Below are 22256 nucleotides of genomic sequence, written 5' to 3'. Positions count from 1 at the left end.
TACTTTACCTTTGTAAATTATGGTTGTCTCATAAGTTATTTGTTTAAATAACATTTCTCTTTTACGAAAGAAAGGATCAAAATCCATCAAAACGAAAAAGGAAAAATGGGGTAGCAATAATCACACGACAATAATAATGAAAGTGCTCCAAGGCTCAAGGAGCAATGATGAAGGTTGTACGTTGTAAATATTTAAAGCACTTATCAAAAAGAAAAAATCATTTAAGTCAACACACCAACTATTCCAACGACACAGATAGTGATTCCTCTAGTGACTTATTTTAACATCCCTAAAAAAAAACTTATTTTAACACACTTTTTTCAATATTTACTCTTTTATTAAATTAAATAAATGTGAATGTGTGTGATCTACATGTATTTCCTCAAATAAAATAATAAATTTTAAAAAATGTATATTAAAATGAGTGTTGCTAACGATCATATTCTTCTAGAAAGCAAAACTAAGTTATTAAGAGTTTTGTTTTTTTAAATAAAAATTACTCCTTTCCCTAAAAAAACGATAGTGTTATACTTCCTCCGATCATATTTATAAGTAAATATTTTGTTTTTAAATTCATCAAATAATTTATGTATTTGGACTATAATATAGTAGTTTAGATGCATCAATTATATAATGAATGTGAAAAATGAGTAGTTGTTTATAAATGTGACCAAAGAAAGTACGTAGCGAAATACATTCTAAAAAAATTCACTATGCTAATTGTTTTTTTGGGTCAAGTAGCCCAGTGGATCGAACTCACACATTTTAAATGTAGAGAAGTGGGGTATCCGGGATTCGAACACCGGCCACTGCATATAATATGCAATATCCCCACCAACTAAGCTAAACTTACGAAAATCACTATGCTAATTGTTTTAAAAAAGAGAGAATACTCTAAAATCCTACTTAAGTGAAAATCATGGTGGACCAATGTATCGTGCGGCCGGTGTATTAAGCGGCCAATGAAAACAATTTGCTAGACGTTCGTGAAACAACTTTTTAGCTGTATTATCATTTCCAAAAAAGAAAAATACTCCTTCAAAAAACAATACTCCTATAATTTTTGCATTGAATACTGATATTTGTATAATATATTAATTATGACAACTTTAGGAAAGACATTAGTTTTTTTTTTTTATTTTGATTGGTAAAAAACAATAGAGAGAAAAAAAAAGAATAGAGAGTAAGGACACATTTCACTTTTGAATTCTTTTATCTTTTTATTTAATTTGGTATGAAAACTTGTTTTATTAAAGAATTTTTTGTCCTCGTGAGCTTAGCTCAGTTGGTAGGGACAATACATAAACAATACATAAAATATGCAAGGTCCGAGGTTCGAATCATGCAAGGTCCGAGGTTCGAATCCCGGCCACCACAAAAAAAAAAGAATTTTTTAGAATATTATCCGAGGTTTGAATCCCGGCCACCACAAAAAAAATATTTTTTTTTTAGAATATTAATATTAAATAAATAAAATCTCAGACCCCCTAAATAAAATTTATTTTTACATATATTTGAGTATATTTTTACATATATTTGAGTATACAATAGTTTTTATATTCATGCACACAAAAATTGTGTGTAGATTCGACACTCGAACAACCCTATTTTGATTGGAATTTTTTCACTTACGTACGCATATATTTATTTCAGGGGGCCATTACGGGAATTATTCATAGTACAGTAATTTTTTTATGATAGGGCCAACTGATCATCCAACCATGTAATAACATTAATATTCTTGTCATGAGCATCTTCATTTCTTTATCACTATAAATGTAACCGTGTAAGTGTCAAGAAAGGAGTAGTCAGTTATATTGAATGCCTCATTCACACCACTTTATAAATTAGGCTGCCTATAAATTATTGGAAGAGAAAGTCCCAACTTTTCCTCACGAACATTTTCAATTCAAATTTTTTAACCTTCCAATCTACTAAACTAAATAAGAAAATAAATGGCCGTAGAAATTACCATTTTGCCCTTATGAGGGGTATTTTGGTAAATTACAAAATGGGCTTCCCCTTGCCTATATATATGTGAAAAGAAAAAGAAAAAAAAGGGGAGAGAGAAATGGGAACGGGAGAAAGAAGGGGGACGAGAGAAGGAAAGCGGGAGAAGGGTCGCCGCCGTCGAGGACGAGAGAGAAAAGAGAGAGAGAGAAACGGGAACGAGAGAGAGACGGGGTCGAGGGAGAGAGAGAGAGAGGGAGGGAGTTCCGGAGAAGAAGTTGCCGGCGGTGGGAGGGAGTACCTGAGAAGAAGTCGCTGGCGGTGGGAGGGAGTACCGGAGAAGAATTCTCCGGCGGTGGGATTGGATTGAAGATGATCGGAAAAGGCCTCGCTGTCTCCGCCGTTGAACACACGGATCTTCATGGGAGGTACTGTTTCTTCCTCTTTTGTTCATCTGAGATCATGCATGTCTCTAAAAACGCTTTATTGAATCAGTTTTTGTTAATTTAGGTGTGAATTTATGTTTTTTCTTTCAATCTGATGTTAAGGGTTTGTGTATCGCATTTTTTTTCTTCTTTTCTGGGTTAATTTCGGTTTTAATTATTAGGGTTATGTTTGATATGAATTTAATTTGAATAAAAAAGAGGTAATTTGCTAATGTTTGATGGCAGTTTGGATTGGTTTTTATGAGTTCTGGAAATTTTAATTTTTTGTGGGTTTGTTGCTGAGATTTGAGAATGGTGATTGACTGAGTTTGTTGTTGTTTTCTGAATTAGGGTATATGCTTGAATTTTGGGTCTTTCTCAGATTCTTGAAAAAAATGGAATTTTGTTGTCTTGGTTAAGGTCCTTTCATAATAATGTGTTTTTGCTGATATTGGTAATGTTATGTGATTTGGTTATGTTTATGATTGATAGGTTGGAGTGGACATTTTGTATCCAAGAGAAGGTACCATTTGTTATTTATGATTTGTTTATGATACGCTAATGAAGAATTCATGCATTTTTCATTATGCTGTTCTAGGTATTTTTGGGATTATGTAGAAAGGAAACAACTTAAATGGTCTGTGTCAAGTGAATGGTCTCCAGATGGGTGCTATTTGATGACAGCAAACACAACTCCAAGGCTTCAAGTTGATAATGGGTATGATCTACTCATTGCCTGAAAATTTTCAATCGTTTATCTTTATCCATGGGCACTCTGATTTTGTTCTTAAAATATGTATTAGATTTAAATTATGTTGAGCAAATATCTCTTGATTATGTTTGTTGACTTTTCTCCCTGTAACCAAGGGATTTAACTTTAGATTTGATTGCAATCACTTGGTTTTATATAACTTGGCTGAGACTGAGAGTAATTTCTCTGAAGCAATTCAAATCATCTCATTTAACAATTATGAAAAGTGATTAATTTCTGTCCCTCAAAAATTCTCCCAATGATAAATGGTAATGTCTCAGGAATTCATGCTATAGAAATTTTTGTATAATATTATAGTGAGATCTTGATGCATTGAAAACCAACTCTAAATGATTGTTACTGTCAACTGGTTTCCATTATGCAGGATTTTGGGATTAAATATAACATGGAAAATAGTGGACCTGCACCAGAGGGAATTACCAACAAAATATATGAATACACAACAACAATCAAAGAGTATTTGACTGCTTCAGATCTGCCAAATGTTCTGCTCACGACCTGGCTACATTAATTTATTTTCGCAGGTGGATATCACCATAGTAGGTGTCATAACGTTATAGTAGCCGAGAAAAACAAGGTACATTTGTTGTTGCTGTTATCATGTTTACTTTGTTCCATTTTTAAAGGTTGTGTTTCCTTAAGACATTGTATCACTAAATTTGTTTTGATGGAACTCTTTTTGTTGTTGTAGAACTTTGTTCCTGCAACAAGGGTGGAAAACATGCTCAGAAGCCTGCAGAACCTGAAGTTATTGTTACAAGGTGCTGATTCGTTAACTTTTGTTTTGAAAAGTTTGAGCTTTAGATAAAATAGTTGAAGAACTAAATGGCGGTTGTGAGTTTCTGTTTTATAGAAAGACTAATATGAGATGATGCCTTTTATTGTGTTTGCTCATGATGTTTAGCATTGTATTTTACCTTGTCTTTGTTACTTATGGTGGTTGTTTTGGTTTTGGTTCTAATAATGGCTAATGATTTGAGTCTGGTGTTACTTATGGTGGTTGTATGTTAATTTGTTGTTCTAATATGATTTGAGTCTGGTGTTACTTATGGTGGTCGTATGTTAATTTTTGGTTATAATATGAGTTAATGCTTCAATTTTTCCAATCTTATTTCTTCCAGAATTAACTCATATGAGTTAGATTCAACTTTTCCATTGAATTTCGGAAATCATTTCGACTTTCACAGAGCCTTTACATGTCTGCATGAGTTTCAGATTATCCGCATTGTCATCGTCTTCAGGTATTTACTCAGTTACTCTACCCTAATGTCTTTTATTTTTTTATGTAGAAATTATCATTTTAAATATTGAAGTTTTATATGTTGAAAACTTATTGAAATCGAAGTCTTCAAATTTATGAGCAACAACTATAACTTTTTCAAAAAAGAAACTTAGAACAATAGCTAGCATATTCTTTGAATTCAATGTATTCAGATTTCTATCTTTATTCATAGGAAAACACAAAGAGGTTCAAGAAGAACATCACACGCAACAGAACCTCAGTTGATATTCTACACGGTTGTTTGAATTGTAAGGTTTTCTGATATTATATCTGCAAACATGGCTCTGCCTTAGGTTTATAAATTTATTTGAAATTGGATATATTTTAATAATGAAAGTGTTGAATTGAAGTATTTTGTCAATGTGGGGCCATACAAATATAGATAGGTAAAGATGAGAGAGAGAGAGAGAGAGAGAGAGAGAGAGAGAGAGAGAGAGAGATTGTATGTCGCTATCTTGTGCGAAAAACAGTCTACTGCTTGATGGATGTGTGTTAATTTTGCATTTTCTTCTTCATTCCCCTTCACAAAATCTAGAGGTTTTTGAATTTACAATTTATAAATTGGCTATGGTGTTGATGTCCACCCCCTCGTCCTAACTGATTAGTATTTTCACTGGATGACAGAAAGTATCAGATTCTATTTATAATTCTGCTGAGCTTTTGCAAAGAAGAACATCCTCTGATGCAGAGAGGGCATTGGAACATATTAATGAGGCGTTGATGATCAATATGCACTCTGAAAAATTGCTTGAAATGAAAGCAGAAGCTCTTTAATGGTTGGTGCCTCTTCTTATATTATGCTGCAATTTCGTTAAAGTTTATATTATGTATGATAGAGCATGTTTCATTTTCAAGTTACAGTTTCTGTATTTTCTCTCAAATTCTCTGAATCTATTAATATAAAAAAAAAACTTAAGCGTCAGCATAAGCCTTTTAGTGTAGTAATTTATGCCAATTGATTCGAGTTGGTTAACTTTTGTTTCAAATATCAGCTGAGTAGATATGAGGAGGTGATTCATCAGTGTGACAAGACTCTTAGTTCTGCTGAGAAGAATGATTGTCCAATTGATGCTGGTTGCCAAGTGACATATATGGATATTTCAGAACTCTCAAAAGTTGTCTACTTCAGACTATGGAGGTGTTCAATGCTGCCTAAAGCCTACTTTCACCTATGAAAGCTTGAAGAGGGTCTTTCTTTGCTGGAACAACAAGAAGAAAAGGTGTCTGTCATAAACAAGTAATCATTACTATCCTATAACCCATTCACACTTATTTTTGGCAATTCTGGGGGTTCCCCTTTAATGCTTTATACTCACTAAAACCTGCAAACAATTGAATACACAATTTGTTAAAAACTGTTTTTGTTCAATAAGCATAAATTTTCCATCATGACAAAGAAAGGGAAAAAGGAATTATCTACTAACTATTTATAAAAATTTTGTAGTATTGTTTTACAATTTTGCAAATAACACTTTATCGACCAAGAAAAGGCTATCTTTGAGAAAGTAAAACCTTCGATGTTTGTTTATATAAAATTCAAAATTTGATTGTAGGAATTTTGGATGATGCCATTTGGTTTCTCTACACGAGAGAAGAAGTGGTGTGAATTTGCAGAACCTGTTGATGGGGAATCAACTGAATTTTTGCGAATCTTTGCACTGAAGTATAACATGGTGATTATAAGCCCATTTCTTGAGAGGGATATGAACCACGGAGAGGTTATTTGGAACACTGCCGTTGTGATTAGGAATCACAGCAATATAATTGGGATACACAGGAAGGTAAATTCTCTAAACTTTCTACTTCCACTTCTAATGGAATAGACCGTCTTTCAGCTATCTAATAAACATACAAAATTTTGCACAACCATGGAACAAGAGTCGGAGACTTCACTGAGAGTGCATATTATATGGAAGGAAATACAGGTCACCCTGTATTTGAAACAGAATTTGGAAAGATTGACATTAATATATGTTATGGTAGGCACCATCCTTTAAACTGTTAAACTTTTGGCATGAATGGCGCCGAAATTGTTTTCAACCCTTGTGCCACTGTTGGTGAACTCACTGAAGCAATGTGGCCAATAGAGGTCAGTTGTTTTATGTTGATGGAAAACATGTTAAACTCTTATCTGGTATCTCTTAATGTTTATAAATTATTCTAGCATAGATGTAGGCCGATATTCCATATTTCTCTAAACAGTCTTTGAAGTACTTGCTTCAATGTTGATTTGCTTTTCTAAAAAGGGACAAATTGAAGTGTATTGTTTTGAGTAAGTAAACTCATAAAAGCTATTAGAGGGATATGCTACTGTCATTAACTTGGTGGCATTTGGAATATGTTTGATTTGGTCAAATAAATTTAACAACACATGCTATGCCCATGTTTGATTAGTTTACAGTTATTTTTTTCTCTCCCATTAAGCCACTGTAAATTTTTTTAATACACTTCTGTCATTGCTATGACACTACTATGTAGCTCTACATTTTCTCTTAAATTTGTGTTCAATAACCGATCTGATGTTTTGGTCTTTGGTTCTGATATAGAGTTTGTGTACTGTGGCAGGTTAATCATGCCCTTTTGGAAGAAATACAGCAAATTAATCGCCGAATTATTGACACAGTAGTAGACATAAGTAATGAAGATGTTGATTCTACTACAGCTGCTGCTGCTGCTGAGTGGGTTCATGGGACCATTGTCAAATGTTCTTTCATTCCTGTGTCTCTCAGCCCATCTTTAAAATCTCAATATGCTTCACTACAGGTATGGACTCCCAGATTTTGCAACTGATTTTTTTTTTTTATAGCTTTTATTAGCCTTAATTGTGTTTTATCACCTTACAGTCACCTATTCAGCCTCTGCGCTTGCTGGTTCCTCCAAACTATCCTAATTCTTCTCCCATATTCATAGACAAATTTCCAGTTGAATCCCGGTGAGATAATGGAACATTTTAGCCCCCACATGCTTTAATTTTGCTAATTTCGGATCTGAAATGTTTTGTATTTTCTCTTCCAAATAGTGGCAGTCTACACAATGCATGTATCACTTTTCACCCTTATCTTTAAATTTTGCTGCTAATTGTTTCTAATGCATAGTGTTATTATATACCTTATAGCAGTAAGGGGAATGAAGATCTTTCAGAGAAAGCAAAAGTGAAGCTTAGCATGTCCTTATGTAATTTCTCACAACCTATGTCCCTTAAGGATATAGCAAAGACTTGTGATCCTACTGCTCGCGGTGTTATTTCCGAGTATGCACAACAATTTGGTGGAGGAACATTCAGCTCTAAGTATGGAGAATGGCAGGAGTTCACATCTTGGGAAGATTTGTTAGCTGCATAATTAATTATTCTTAAATAGTGGCAAACATTATATGAAGACCTTTTTAATTTTGGCCTAGGAGGTTTCAAACATTATTATATTTCAACTAGCAACAAACCTGTTGTTTATTCAATAATAGCAAATTAGAATCCTCTCCATTTCTTAAACGAAATAGAGAACTCCATTTATAAAGTCACATGAGTAATATGCATCTCTTTACATTATTTTTGGATGAAAATTAAGGTTTGGGACATAGTACAATTGCATAGTTTCATCTATGTTTTGCGCCTATAGTACAATTGCATAGTTTCATATATGTTTTGCGCCTATCTAATGATCTCATTACAGATGACAAATGACAAAGATGACACTAAGAATTTGCTGAGTTAATAGTTTAAGGGGATTGATCTGCATATTTCTGAAATTAGGCAATTATGCGTAGTTTCTATCTACAGTTACATTGCATTCATTCATGAATTTACTGAACTCATAATGAGTCTGATCATGTTGCACATATGCATGTTTGAACATAATCTTTTGAAGAAAGATGGCTTATACTAAAATTCAAGTCTATATTTTATCTGTTACCAATAGAATTTACCATGTCAGTTGAGCCAATATTTTTGAGTATTTCAATTGTGTTACAGCTTCTTTCAAATTAGTACGCTATATAATTGATCTATTCTGAAAGTTTATTGTTCATGTCTAGAGAATTGATACATCAGGTTGATTTCATAGCAGAAAAATTGATCACAATGAAATATAGAGAACCAAATTAGTACAATGCAGTGAATTGTGTTAAGAGTTTTTTTTTCTTCAAATTAGTAGAGTTTGGTTTGGTGCTATATCATTGATCCCACAAAATAAATTAGCAAAAAAACGTTAAATATAAAATAGAGATTGTCAATTTCATTGGATAGATTATGAAAATGGAACACATGAAGCTATTAGAGGAAGTAGAAGCATACATGAAGTGAAATGGGACTCATCATCAAATCTAAAAGTAAAGTAGACAATGTTGCATTAGAATATCTATCGATCTTGTGCGTGTTAATGTTATTAGTTTTCCCTTTCGCATGTGTACAGTGTACTTGACTCTTTATTTAATGCCGTTTTTTATAGTACTTGAACAAATAGAGTTGCATCATTATTCGTATATAACAAAGTCTTTCGAAATCTTGTGCAATATCCATTAATTTGCTCATTTTTCTTTTGGAACAATTTTTTACAAGATACGTTATTCAACAGCTTCTGGTCAAAGTTCATTCCATTCAATTTTATGCCTTCAAAAAAAGTACTTTTTTTTAGTAAGTACTTAATTAATATTGTGTTTGGCCTAACTTCTCCTTAAAAATGTAGAGAAGTTTGAAAAAGTCGGGTCAAACGATACCTTAATCTCCCACAACGGCAATGTAGAAGCAACTAAATTTGGGAGAAAAAATTGAAAAATAGTTAAAAATATAAAAATTGGAAAATAATTAAAAGTTATTAAAAATATAAAAAATAGAAAATAATTAAAAAATTTGGTTAGGGGCAAAAATGGAAATTCGTAGGCAATTGGTTTTAAAAAAAAACAATATATATATATATATATATATATATATATATATATATATATATATATATATATAGGGCATTTCAAGTGAGAGGAGTGGTTATTATGAGAGATGAGAGGACTTAATAATAACCATTGAATCTAAACTAATCATGTTACTTCATCAATAGCTATGCAGTCAATTAAAACAAAAAACACAGCTCTTCATCTTTCCTCTGCACACGCTTCTCAATGCAACTTGTACAGAACCCTTTAGCTGGCGATGGCGATGGCAATGCTTACTGCTTTTGTTAGAAGATTTCTATGGCCACCTAAATCATACATACCCTAATTGAATGTTTTTTTTTCTATTTTCCATTTTCGTGACCCGTTTGAGGGGTAACCTTGGCGCAACTGGTAAAGTTGTGTCATGTGACTGTAAGATCACAGGTTCAAGTCCTCGAAACAACATCTTGTGTAAAAATAGGGTAAGGCTGCATACAATACACCAAATGGTGGGACCCCTTCCCGGACCCTGCGTATGCGGGAGCTTCAGTGCACCGGGTTGCCCTTGCCATTTTCGTGACCCGTTTCTTATCAGCTTGTGATTATTTGTTAGTCTTCTACAAAATTACTCTAACTAATTGGAATTTCTCTCCCAAAGCTATCATAATATTTCTTTTCTTTGACAAAATCTTATTACGTTTTCTTTCTATTGAACCTAAATTAAGGGAGAGGAAAGAAAGGAACAGAAGAACATTGAAGAGATCCTTTCTATAGAGAGAAAAATCAAGGAAGAACAATACATAGAAGAAGTAAAAAGAGCAGTCACTTATGGCTTATGCAATAGAAAGAGAACGGGATAAGGGAAATGGAGAAAGCCACACAAGGAGGGTTGTGCTGATTCAGGGCGCACCATAAATATTTAAAGAAAAATTAAATCACAACCGTTAATTAAGATCCAATGGTTATTATTAAGTCCTCTCATCTCTCATAACACTCCTCTCATTTGATATGATCTATATATATATATATATATATATATATATATATATATATATAAGTATAATTTTTTTAGGCATCTAGATCTTTTTTGAAGAAAAGACATCTACATTTTTACTTTTAATTAAAATCAAAATTTTATAAAAATAATCATACGCATTATGCAATGCCAAAAAAAATTATACGCAGTAGCGTAACATAAAAACAGACACACATAAAGTATTACTCTAAACGCTAATATGTGTGTGTGTGTGTGTGTGTGTGTGTGTGTGTGTGTGTGTGTGAGGTTGAAGAAAGAAAATAAAAATATTTGGTATCATTAAATGACAGCGTGAATAAAAATATTTGTGAGGTTGTGATGATTAAACGATATTGAAATTAAATATATAAGTGATAAAAAGATAATAAAATTCCTTTGAAAAGAAGGTAATAAAATTAAATGGGACCTCCTTAAATAAAATTAAATGGAACGGTTCAAAAAAAAAGTAAATGAAAGAAAAAAAATATTGAAATATAATATTAACAAATAAAAGAAAAGGTTTCCAACGTGAATTGAAGAGAGATACTTGTGAAATAAATTATCGAGAAGTAGTTTTCTGAAGTAACATTCAACAACTTTTGGCCAAAGCTCATTCCATTCAATTTTATGCATTAAAAAAAGTACTTTTTTTAGTAAGTACTTAATTGATATTGTATTTGGCCTAACTTCTCCTTAAAAATGTAGAGAAATTGAAAGAAAAAAACCCGGGTCAAACAGTATCTTACTCGCCCACAACGGCAGTGTAGAAGCAACTGAATTTGGGAGAAAAAATTGAAAAATAGTTAAAAAAATTTAAAAATATATAAAATTGGAAAATAGTTAAAATAAATTGGTGAGGTAGCACTCAACCAAGCAACACTAAAAAAATTATATGCATTAGCGTAACAAAAAAACAGATAGACGGACATAAAATATTACTCTAAACGTTAATGTGTGTGTATATTTTCGCGAGGTTTAAGAAAGGAAATAAAAATATGTGCGATCATTAAATGACAGCGTGAATAAAAATACTTGTGAGGTTGTGATGATTAAACGATATTGAAATTAAATATATAAGTGATAAAAAGATAATAAAATTTCTTTGAAAAAAAGATAAAATTAAATGGAACCTCCTTAAAAAATTAAATGGAAGAGTTAAAAAAAATAAAGTTAAATGGAAGAAAAAACATATTGAAATATAATATTAAAAAATAAAAAAAAGGTTCCCAGCGTGAGTTGAAAAGAGATGCTTGTGAAATAAATTGTCGAGAAGTAGTTTTTTAAAGTAACATTCAATAGCTTCTGTCATCCCAAAATGTTTAGCATAGAACACATTCACATTTTACCAGCATATATCAACACACAACACATTCACATCCCAGGATGCTGAAACAATAAATCTTCTAAGGTCAATTAGTTTTAAACTGTAAGTGTTCAATTTTTTCTGTGAATGGATCATTTCATTCGCTGAATTTCTAATATTTATCCCTAGGGAGATTGTCTAAGTTCTATAACAAGTTTGGCTAATCTGAAAAAAAAAATAATGGAACAGTTATAAGTTGATAGCAATGAATTTAAAGAAATCAATTTGAACTTAAATGAAGAAACTGAAAACAAATCATGCAAAATCAATTTGTCAAGAACATGTGTAGCAATACCACAACTTAAAATATGAAGTGTGTCTTTGGTTGGTAAAGTGACAAACATATAGGGCAGAGATATTAAAAATTTGGTAAAATGATGCATTGAAAAATAAATAGAATTGGTTGTTGCAACAATTAGGACCAAGAAAGGAGACTGTGCTGATAAAATCAACAAATAGGACTAAATTTATTCCAGTGATTTACATTCTGGTCTGTTTAAGGCATTGTTTATGTTTTAATCAATACTGTTACTCATGCACAAGAAGCTAAGAACATAAAATGAAGAGGGAAGAAGGATTGACTCTCCTTCCAGCACCACATCTACCATGTTTTCCTATGAACTTACTTCTGTCATAACATTACCTTATTCAGTAATGATGGTAAAGTCGCAAAGAGCTTGCTGAATCTTTGACAACCAAAACCAAGAGATTGTGGAATCAATTTCTAATCCTCGATGTGAAATTGAAGTTGAATCATCTCCTACTCACAATAGTGGCAGAAACTCGATTGTGGGAGACACATATTGTACTAATAATTAAGTTATTCAATGTTTGCCACAATCTGACCTACTTCCCGAATATGTTACACCCTCATAATGGCTATTGTAACTGGAGTAAATTGTAGTGAAATAGTTCCAATGAAAACCAAACTTTCATTAATATTTTGATAAAGGTTTATAATATTTGTGCAATATTCGTTCATTTGCTCATTTTTTCTTTGGAACAATTTTTTTTTTGCAATGGTTTCGTTTTTGGTAGACCTATCTAAGATTTGATATGTTATGGATCATGGTTTTTTATATTTATATGCACGTAATATCTAAATTTCGAATTAGTTTACTTTTAAGCGTATTAACAAATATGCGTTTGCCAACAAAATTATCCGAAAAAAGCAATCCACCCCGTGCGAAGCACGGGTTTGTAACTAGTTCATGGAAAAATGAAACCCTAATAATTCAAAATTTAACTGAAAATAGGTAAATCTTAGGTAGTTCACACTGTACACGATGTGTGTTTACCTTCCGTCGTTAGACCAAAACTCAAAGGAATCGACAAGGGCTTGCACAAGTTGTGGCGCATGTGGTTTGATTCCATACAACGCGCAACACCTTACCAACACATATTATACTCCAAATTATACAACTATCTTTTTTGTTCCAACTATTCTTGTTAATCATATTAACATACTAAAAAACTATTCTCTGGAATAATTTACTTATAAATTAAAAGATGGAATTCTTGTGTATTTCTTGAAAAGAAGTGTTTGGCATACAATTTTATATTTCTAGAAAAAAATTGGTAGTTATAATTTCTTTAAAAAAGTATGTATATAAACTTCCACGCGAATCCACATTTCCACCTTTTCTACTATCCTAAAAGCTATGAAGCCCTGATACTTCAAAATGGGTGACATACCGTATCCCCTGCGTATCCTGCACCGATACCTGCCCGATATGTATCGGAAGAGTATCAGATCATTACATTTTATTTTATTTTAAAATAATTATTCAATATTTTTCCGATACTTCCCGATACATATCTGAAGAGTATCGGATAATATAAATTTTATTTTTTTATATTATTTTGATTTCTGTTTTTCTTTCTTTAAAAAGTAAGAAAAAAAACATTATATTACTATAGCACTAACAATGTTTCTTTTGGATATAGCATAGCATTGATGATGCTCTTTTTGTGATATATTGTATATGTAATTGACTAATCATCACTCTCTTAATCGTCAATATTACTTATATTTATGTTGATATGCTACGAGCCTATGACTGGTTTCTTGTGTTTGTTAATATATTTGCATAATAAAAAAAAATTGTTATAATTATATTGTACATTTAATTATATAATTTTTTTATTAACGTATCCCGGTCGTTTTGTATCTTGATTTTTGAAATTTTTCCGTATCGACGTATCAGTGTCGTATCGTATCTTGTATCCAGGCTTCGTAGCCTACAAGTATTTCAAAGTAACAAATGCAACTGCTTGCTTGATAGGGACTAGAGCAAAGGTTCCTATAAGTTATAAGAGGAACTTAACTCATTACAGCTACCAAGCAATTTGTTTTCTTCAAATGGTTGGAATAAAATATAAATTTCCATCTAAATATTTAAAGTTTGGGTCCGTCCTTTGCTTGAAACAAGAGAGACGAGTAACATGAACACTCCTTATCTCTTATGAATTCTTCAAATGATGGGAAGATGGAGAGAAAAGATATTATGTATTCTTATATCAACATGATCTATATATAGTACTTTTTTTTATACCAATTATATCATCCTAATTTAGTCGATCAGGATGTTATATCATGCTAATGAGATTGTATGCCAAACACCTCTTTTAAAGAAATACACAAGAATTTCCATTAGCATACACCCTGATATATTTAGCAACAAAGTGGACGAATCAAAATAAAAGGTTGCCGATCTAAAAGAAGAGAGATAAATGAAGTTGTCAAGAAGATCAGGCGACAAAGGAGGGAGAGGGTTTGACTTGACTCTTAAGAGAGGACGATAACACAAAGATTTAGTGGCATGAACCATAAATTTTACTCCCTTTGATCTTAAGAATAAAAAGAAGAAGAAAAGAAAATGAAAAAAGGCAAAAAAATGATATATATTTGGTTCAAAGTTTGAACCACATACATCAACCTTGTTAGGTTTTCAAAGAACTTTTATGCATGGGATCTCGATATTGGCAAGAATATGGTATTGTACATTTGTACTATATTTTAAGATGAATTTTGGAAAGGTGATGTGTTATGTTAAGAGTTTAGAATCATTACGAGGAAAATGTATTTGACTTTGCATTGTTTTTTTAGTTTGTTATTAGTTTTTCATATTTAAAAAATATATTAGTATAATAAAAGGATTAGAAAATTAATTTTTATAAACCATTAGTTTAAAGTCGTCATATCATTTTTAATGATTATAATTGATTGACGATGTAAAAAATGTTTACATTGATAGTATATTATTCTTTTTAAAACATTACATTGATTTTTTGGTGGTGTAAAACATTACATTGATAGTATATGTACAAATTAAATTCATAAAAAAAGTATAATATTGAGTAAAAAGACTAAAACATAACTTAAATGGTCTACCCCCCAGTCAAAATAAAAAACCTAAATGGTCCTCTATATGATGCAGCATGAGTAATAAGAAACAAATTTGAGAAAATAATAATTTTTTAATAAAAATCATTGCATATATTGTCAAAAATAAAATAAAGAACCATCCAACTACTCAACTCACCATCAAAATATCCAAAAACTCCCTCCTCCAACTACTCAATTCACAATCAAGAATCAATACCTCCTTTAACACCTTGTAGGATGATCTAACCCTCATCCGGACTCCACCGCCAAGCATTTGCCTCGTCCATCCCCTCCAACAATTCATTGATTAGCTTTTACATACATTAAATGGAATTGCAGAATCACCAGAAAGCTAACTGATCATAAGCTGGAAACTGGCATGTTATAGAAGGTAGCATGAGTAAGATAAACCAAATTTCCAGTTTTCTTCGGTTTAAATTCAAGTATAGTCAAATTTCTTCCACTTTTCACCACAGAGGCATTAGCTTCAACTTCGTCCTCCATATACATATAGTCCAAGATGTAAATATATATATACTTCCTACGTCCCAAATTATAAGAAAAAAAAAATCATATTTATTAAGAAAACTAAAACATAAGAATTTGGAGTATAGTTTTTTGTGTTTTGTTTGGAAAAAGTTTTATAGGAAGATGTAAAAACAATTTTTATTGGCTATTGGTTATGGAAAAAATGAAAGAGAGATAAAATTGAATGTAATTTGCATTTAATTTTATGATAATAAACAAAAGTTTTTCTTGGAAAAGAGTTTTAAAAAAAAAAAGATTAAATAAGATAAAAGTTTATCTTTTTTACTTATATTTTGGGACAAAGAAAATAAGTTTTTTTTGCTTATATTATGGGACAAAGGGAGTATATATATGTTTTATCTTGGTTTTCGGGTGTCAAACATTGATTACGTTTGAACCTTTTAAACCGGTGATATCTTATTTTTTCTTGGGAAGGGAAAAAGTAAGCAAAACCCTTGAGAATCGAGGTCCGGGAGTTGTTTTCGCTACGGGAAGGTGTTAGGCACCCATAACGACTATAGTATCCTATAGGAACCGTCTTTAACTTCTACGCGTGCGCTTTATTTTTAAATGCTATTTTGAAAGTGTTTATTAAACCTAAGGATGTTCTAAGTGAAGAATTGGAGGGAGAAGGAAGTGTTTGAATTTTTTATTTTAGTTGAATTGAAGGAATTTTGTTCCTTGCCTACGTACCCGTTTAAGGGATCAAATCCACCGTAGTTCTCTTCCAAAAATGTTTTTGTTTTTGTTGGTTGATTTTAAGTTTGAAAATGGGATTTTGAAGAATAGAAAGAGGCCTCAAGGGCATGAGATTTAGAAAAGGTGAGGTGTAATTAGTTATTTTGGAAAACAAGTCAAGTATGATTACAATTCATTGAAATTTGATTAAGAAGATGAAAAAGGAAAATACAATGGGATTTTGATCCCAAGGTTTATTTTGAAAATGGTTTGAGTGAAGTTTGTTCAAGTTTTTTGGAAAATGATTTTTCTAAGTATAAAGCCTAAACATTCATCTAAGCATACAATCCTAAACATACATCTAAACATGCATATTCTAGCTATATACCTAAAGTGGTGTGTGTGCATGTGTCGGTGCTTGTGTCGGTGTACATCACTTGAGTCCATTGTCCTTATTACATCATGCCCTAATTACATTCTATGGTCTTGCAAGAAATTTAAAATTGCATGAAGTAAAATATTACAAAAGCTCCTAAGTCTTTACATTCTAAGCCTTGGTACAAATTAAATTGCAAGAAAAATAAGATGAAGGAGGAAATGAAGTATGAAATGCTTTATGGAGTATGAAACATGAAATGAAATGGTTAGTAGCATAATATGTAATATGGTAAGAAAATTCAAGCAAGTAAACCTCACAATATTTCAAGATACACCAAAAACAAAGGCAAAACATGCCTAAAACTTGACCACAAAAGCAAAGCCAATACATGACTCATAATCCTCATATCTCAATCAATCTTTAAGGTTTCATTTCAGTTTTGACAATGAGGATTAGAGAAAAATATCAAGCCAAGCAATTATGGAACATTCTAGGCCTATTTTACACTTTTCTTTCACACACAAATATTTACATGACTTAAAAAGCAAGAAACTAACTACACATATTCATATGCAGCAAAAAACAAACACAAATAGTAGTTAAAACCTCACAAAATCATACGGTATAGGTCACAAACATTCATCAAGGAATTGGAATTAGAATCAAGCAAAATTTCATCAATTTTTTAATACAAAACATCACAAAATAGCAAGAAAATCAACACATTATTTTTTCCAAGTTTTAATATGCAAAAATCATCACAAAAATACCACAAAACTATCAAGAAATGTGTATGAAAATTTTTAGAATTTTTAGAGAACTTTTAGACACAAGAACATATAAAACTTCACAAATTTAACACAAACATATCACATAAGCAAGAAAATATTACACACATTTTTAATCAAGATTTAACATATAACAACATCACGAAAATGCCAGGAAAATGATCAAGAACATATAGAAATTTTTGAGGAATTTTATAGTACAAAAATAAGCATGCAGGGGTGTATATAGTAGTTTTTTTGCAAGAGATGCAGGAAACAGGGGGGGTGCCTAGCAATCAGCATGGAACGTTGTTGGGCCTAGGGAGAAGATGGATCAGGCTTGATCCATGGGTTACGGGTCAGGCCATGGGCTGAACCGACCCGCCCTAGGCCTATATAAGCCTATGACCCAATTTCCTCTCATTTTGATTCACTCTTCCTCTCTCTAAAATGACAGACTCTCTCCCTCTCTCTCTAGGACTGGTTGAACGGAGAAGATGAAGGCAGGTGCTCCGGCGCGGTGGCCGGCCGCCCTGAGGCGGCGGCGCCGCCGCCGGAGCTTATTTTTTTTGTTTTTTTCTTACAATTTTTACATCAACAGCTTCGCCTTCTTCTCCTCTATTCAAATCCAGTGCTGGATTTTCGAAACAAACTATATATGAGCCTAGATCTACGTTTCTTTGATTTCGAAAATAACAACAAACAAATAAATATGGAGGAAAACGAGGTTACCTCTGTGTTTAATGGTGAAACGACGAACTGAGAAGGATGCTTTCACGAATCTTCGAATGAAACGGAGAGATCTTCGTCTTCTCCTTTGTCTCTGGCACGATCTGTTTTCCTCCTCACTCTTTCTGTGGATGTTGTTACTTTGCAGCTTGGAATCGTTTCATCAATTTGTTGTTGTGATTCGGTTCCTGGCTTCGAATTCGTGAGTTTGTGGTTCGGTTGTGACAGATTCGTGTTGTTGCGAATTTGTGAATTTTGCTCCAAATTCGTGTTGTCGTGGTAGCTTTGAATCGTTTGTTGCTCGTGGATTTTGGTATTGAGACTGCTAGATTCGGATTTGTGATGATTTGGCACCGAAATTGCTTGATTCGAATCTGTGATGATTTGGTACTGAAATTGTTCGGTTCGAATTCATGGTAGTTTGGTGCTGAAATTGTTCAGTTCGAATCAGTGGTGTTGAATCTTGGTGAATTCTGGAAATTTGTGTTGTTTTTGGGAGAAAATTGAGTTTGTTAGGGTTTGAGATTCATGTGTTCTTGATGAAGTTCATCAAGTTCATATGAATCTTGATGGTTTGATCTGTTTCTGGTAGAGAGAGAAAGAGAAAGTGTTTGTGATGATTGTGCAGAAAGTGATTGGTGAATTCTGACTTTGACTGATGAAGTGGCCTTTTATAGGCTGACACATGTATGGACCTGGACCAATGGACTGTTGACACGTGGACTTGTAAATGTAACAAACTTTGACCAGCTCTAACTGCTTTGACCTGTGGGCCCTTTCTGCAAAGAGGACAAAATACAAGGACTGGACTGCAATTAACAATACTGGACTAAAACACAATTTTAGAAAATTTAGGACTTAAAATGAAAATTAAAATAAAATGAATTAAAATTGGTAAACGGAAAATAACGTAAAGTGAAACGATTAAAATTGACAAAACGGACTAAAATGAACCAATGGCTTAAATGAGGTACTTTAAAGTAACCTCTCTCTGCCGAAATTTCGTGTGAAATGACCAAAATGCCCCTAGGGCTAAAACGACTAGAAAATGACTCAGATGCAAATTAAAAATGGATTTTTAACAGGAAATTAAAGCAAGAACTTATACAAGCAAAATTAAAAGACTCAGAGACAATTTTAAGGGATTAAACAGAGCTTTAACACATGAAAAGACTAAAATGCCCCTAGGGGCAAAACTGACTCAAAATGACTCCAAATGCAATTTTTGAAATGGGTTTTGACATAGAATTGAAATAAGGACTTATTCAGACCAGTTGAAAAAGACTCAAACAATTCTTCAAAGATTGAAAGAAATTTTAACATAGGAAAAGACTAAAATACCCTTGTATGTGAATTTTGCAAGTAAAATTGAAATAAAATGCAGAGAAAGATGCAACTGATCAGACACAGTTCAAATGACTTATAATGCAAGAAAAGAAGAAATGAGTTAGTATTTTTAGGTCCAAAATTAGGGTATAACAATATATATATATTTTTTTTTTGAAGAGACTAAAATGAAATATATTACTACCTCAAAATGGCCTTCCAAGCACAAGAAGTGCTTAGGAAGAAACACCAGAATTCAAACAGTATCACAGATAAAATTACATGACACAGTCACACCGCCAAAGCGGAAAACACCACAGAGAGATAAACAATTAACCTATTCCGAGAGTAGTGAACGGACTAAGCCACCAACCATGATAATTGAGGGAAAGATTGATGTATTTTCCTTTCAACCACATGAACGTTGTTGACTTAATCTTATCAACCACCTGTTGAGGGTTGCAATTTTTCACATTGAATATCCTGTTGTTTCTCTCTTTCCAAATTTCCCAGACAGTTGCAAACCATATAGCTTGTAATATGTTTTGTTTTGATTTGGCAACTCCACCAAGATAACTGAACTGATTATAATGACTTGAAGCATCGTTAGGCATAACAGAAAAAACACCTATCCACCTGAGAATTAAGTTCCAAACAGATCTAACAAAATCACAATGAAAAAACAAATGGGAAGATGTTTCCATTTCCCCACACTCTCCAGCACAAATCTGAGCATCAAAAGGAATAACATGCAGACGGAATAGATTGTCTTTGGTAGGAAGCCTATCTCGAAACAGCCGCCAAGCAAAAATAATCACCTTTAAAGGAACGTTCTTGAGCCACAGAGAAGATGCAGGCACAACTTGATCGACATGTGTGGAAGCCGGCATCAAATTATAAGCACTACGAACCGAGTACACCGAGGATGTTTCCAACCGCCACAACCATCTATCAATCCTATCAACCTGCAAGGATACGTTAACAAGTAAAAGCCTAAGCTCCCCTAGAAGCTCCTCCTCCCACGCAAACAATCTTCGCCTCCACCTCCACGCACCACCCTCTATCCCCCACCCTAAAGAATGCATACCGAAAACAGACTCTTCCTTCATTAAAGATAACTCAAATAATCTATTAAATCTGTCCCTAAAAGCCATTCCGCCAACCCACACATCTGTCCAAAAGAAAGTATTTTTACCATCTCCCACAAACTGATGAACATTACTATTAAACCAGTCGTCTGCCCTCAAAGTGGAGATATCCCTCCACCAACTAGAAGCCTCACGGCCACCATCAGTCAACCGACCCCCCTCCACTCCGTACCTCGCTGCCAACACCCTAAACCACAAACTATCCCTCTCCACTAACAGCCTCCAGCACCACTTCCCTAAAAGAGCTCTATTAAAGTCCCTAATTCTCCTAACCCCCAAACCACCAACCTCCTGACTCCGACAAATAGTATGCCAATCTATCCAAGATATTTTCCTATGGTCTACACTCCCCCCCCCCCCCCCCCCCAAAATTTTATTAAAAATAGATTCGATAGAGGAAACAATACCTGACGGAGCCTTGAAAAAGGAAAGAGCGTAGACAGGCAGCGACGATAGGACAGACTTCAATAAAACCAAACGACCACCGAAGGACAAAAAATTCGAGCTCCAACCAGACAGTCTAGCAGTTATACGCTTTATAAGAGGATTCCAAAAGGCTAACCGACGAGCATTTCCACCAATAGGCAATCCAAGATACATGAACGGAATAGTACCCATCTTACAATTCAAAACCATAGCTGCTTCAGCTAACCAAGAACCAGAAACATTCACCCCAACTAACAGACTTTTCGAGAAATTCACCTTAAGACCAGACAAATCTTGAAAAAGAAGAAGCACTGCTCGTAATGCCCGAATGTTTGCCCATGATTTTTCACCCAACAATAGAGTATCATCCGCAAACTGAAGGTGAGAAACCACAACTGTCTCATTCCGCCCTACCTTGTATCCATGGAACAAATTGTTCCGAGACAAAGATTCCATTAAAACATGAAACCCCTCTGCAGCCAGAAGGAACAAAAAAGGCGACAGTGGATCTCCCTGCCTCAAACCTCTTCCCAAAGAGAACTCATTAGTTGGAGACCCATTTACCAATACTGATGCTGTGGCTGTCCCAATACACTCCTGAATCCACTTCCGCCAAAGAGTCGGAAACCCTATTTTCACCATCACATCATCCAAATAATTCCAATCAATGGAGTCGTAAGCTTTCTCAAAATCAACCTTAAACATGATCAACTCTTTCTTACTTTTTCTAGTCTCATCGACAATCTCATTAGCCACCAAAATACCATCAAGAATTTGTCTACCTTTAACAAACGCCGACTGAGATTCCGATATTAACGAGCCAATCACTATTCTGAGCCTATTCGCAAGTATCTTTGCTAAAATTTTGTACATGCTACCCACCAAAGAAATCGGACGAAAGTCGTTCAGACGCTGCGGGTTGTCGACCTTAGGAATAAGAGCTATAAATGTACTATTTATGCCTTTAGTCAATTTCCCATTTCTATGAAACTCCACCAAAAAACGCATCACCTCTTCCTTCAGCAAATCCCAAAAATCTTTAATAAATCCAAAAGAAATACCGTCAGGACCCGGGCTCTTCAAATTGTCACAATCCCAAACAGCAGCCTTCACCTCCTCCACCGAAAAAGGTTTAATCAAATCCACCCCTTGGCGATAGGATAACGACTGAAACTGAAGATCATCCATACTCGGACGGTTCACACGGCAAGACTGGAAAT

General features: G+C 33.4%; 1 protein-coding gene and 1 pseudogene across 30 annotated transcripts in view; both read left to right on the top strand.

Annotated features, from left to right (window-relative positions):
• LOC146899062 (uncharacterized) overlaps nucleotides 1–22256 on the top strand; it is a 61918-nt pseudogene that overhangs the window by 26292 nt on the left and 13370 nt on the right. The gene's annotated exons all lie outside the window — the stretch shown is intronic.
• Nucleotides 2061–7987, top strand: LOC146899063 (mediator of RNA polymerase II transcription subunit 15a-like). 29 transcript variants are annotated; one of them, XM_085735684.1, is made up of 14 exons: nucleotides 2061–2378; nucleotides 2868–2898; nucleotides 2974–3093; nucleotides 3512–3724; nucleotides 3839–3908; nucleotides 4269–4388; nucleotides 4602–4677; nucleotides 5054–5205; nucleotides 5422–5649; nucleotides 5983–6210; nucleotides 6308–6518; nucleotides 6995–7192; nucleotides 7273–7361; nucleotides 7548–7987. In XM_085735684.1, the coding sequence occupies exons 11-14, from the start codon at nucleotides 6444–6446 to the stop codon at nucleotides 7768–7770; spliced, it is 585 nt and encodes a 194-aa protein (XP_085591810.1). In that variant the 5' UTR covers nucleotides 2061–2378; nucleotides 2868–2898; nucleotides 2974–3093; nucleotides 3512–3724; nucleotides 3839–3908; nucleotides 4269–4388; nucleotides 4602–4677; nucleotides 5054–5205; nucleotides 5422–5649; nucleotides 5983–6210; nucleotides 6308–6443; the 3' UTR covers nucleotides 7771–7987. The 29 variants fall into 29 exon arrangements, with proteins under 29 accessions (XP_085591810.1, XP_085591811.1, XP_085591803.1 ...); XM_085735685.1 differs by having other exon boundaries at nucleotides 5422–5666; nucleotides 6413–6518; XM_085735677.1 differs by having other exon boundaries at nucleotides 5422–5666; nucleotides 6413–6518; nucleotides 7545–7987.

Source organism: Medicago sativa, chromosome 8 (genome assembly GCF_051527215.1).
Source record: "Medicago sativa cultivar Bolivia chromosome 8, Bolivia_mono, whole genome shotgun sequence".
In the NCBI taxonomy this organism is placed as follows: Eukaryota; Viridiplantae; Streptophyta; class Magnoliopsida; order Fabales; family Fabaceae; genus Medicago; species Medicago sativa.
The sequence above is the reverse complement of the archived record's forward strand: the minus strand, read 5'-3'. Positions and strand labels throughout refer to the sequence as shown.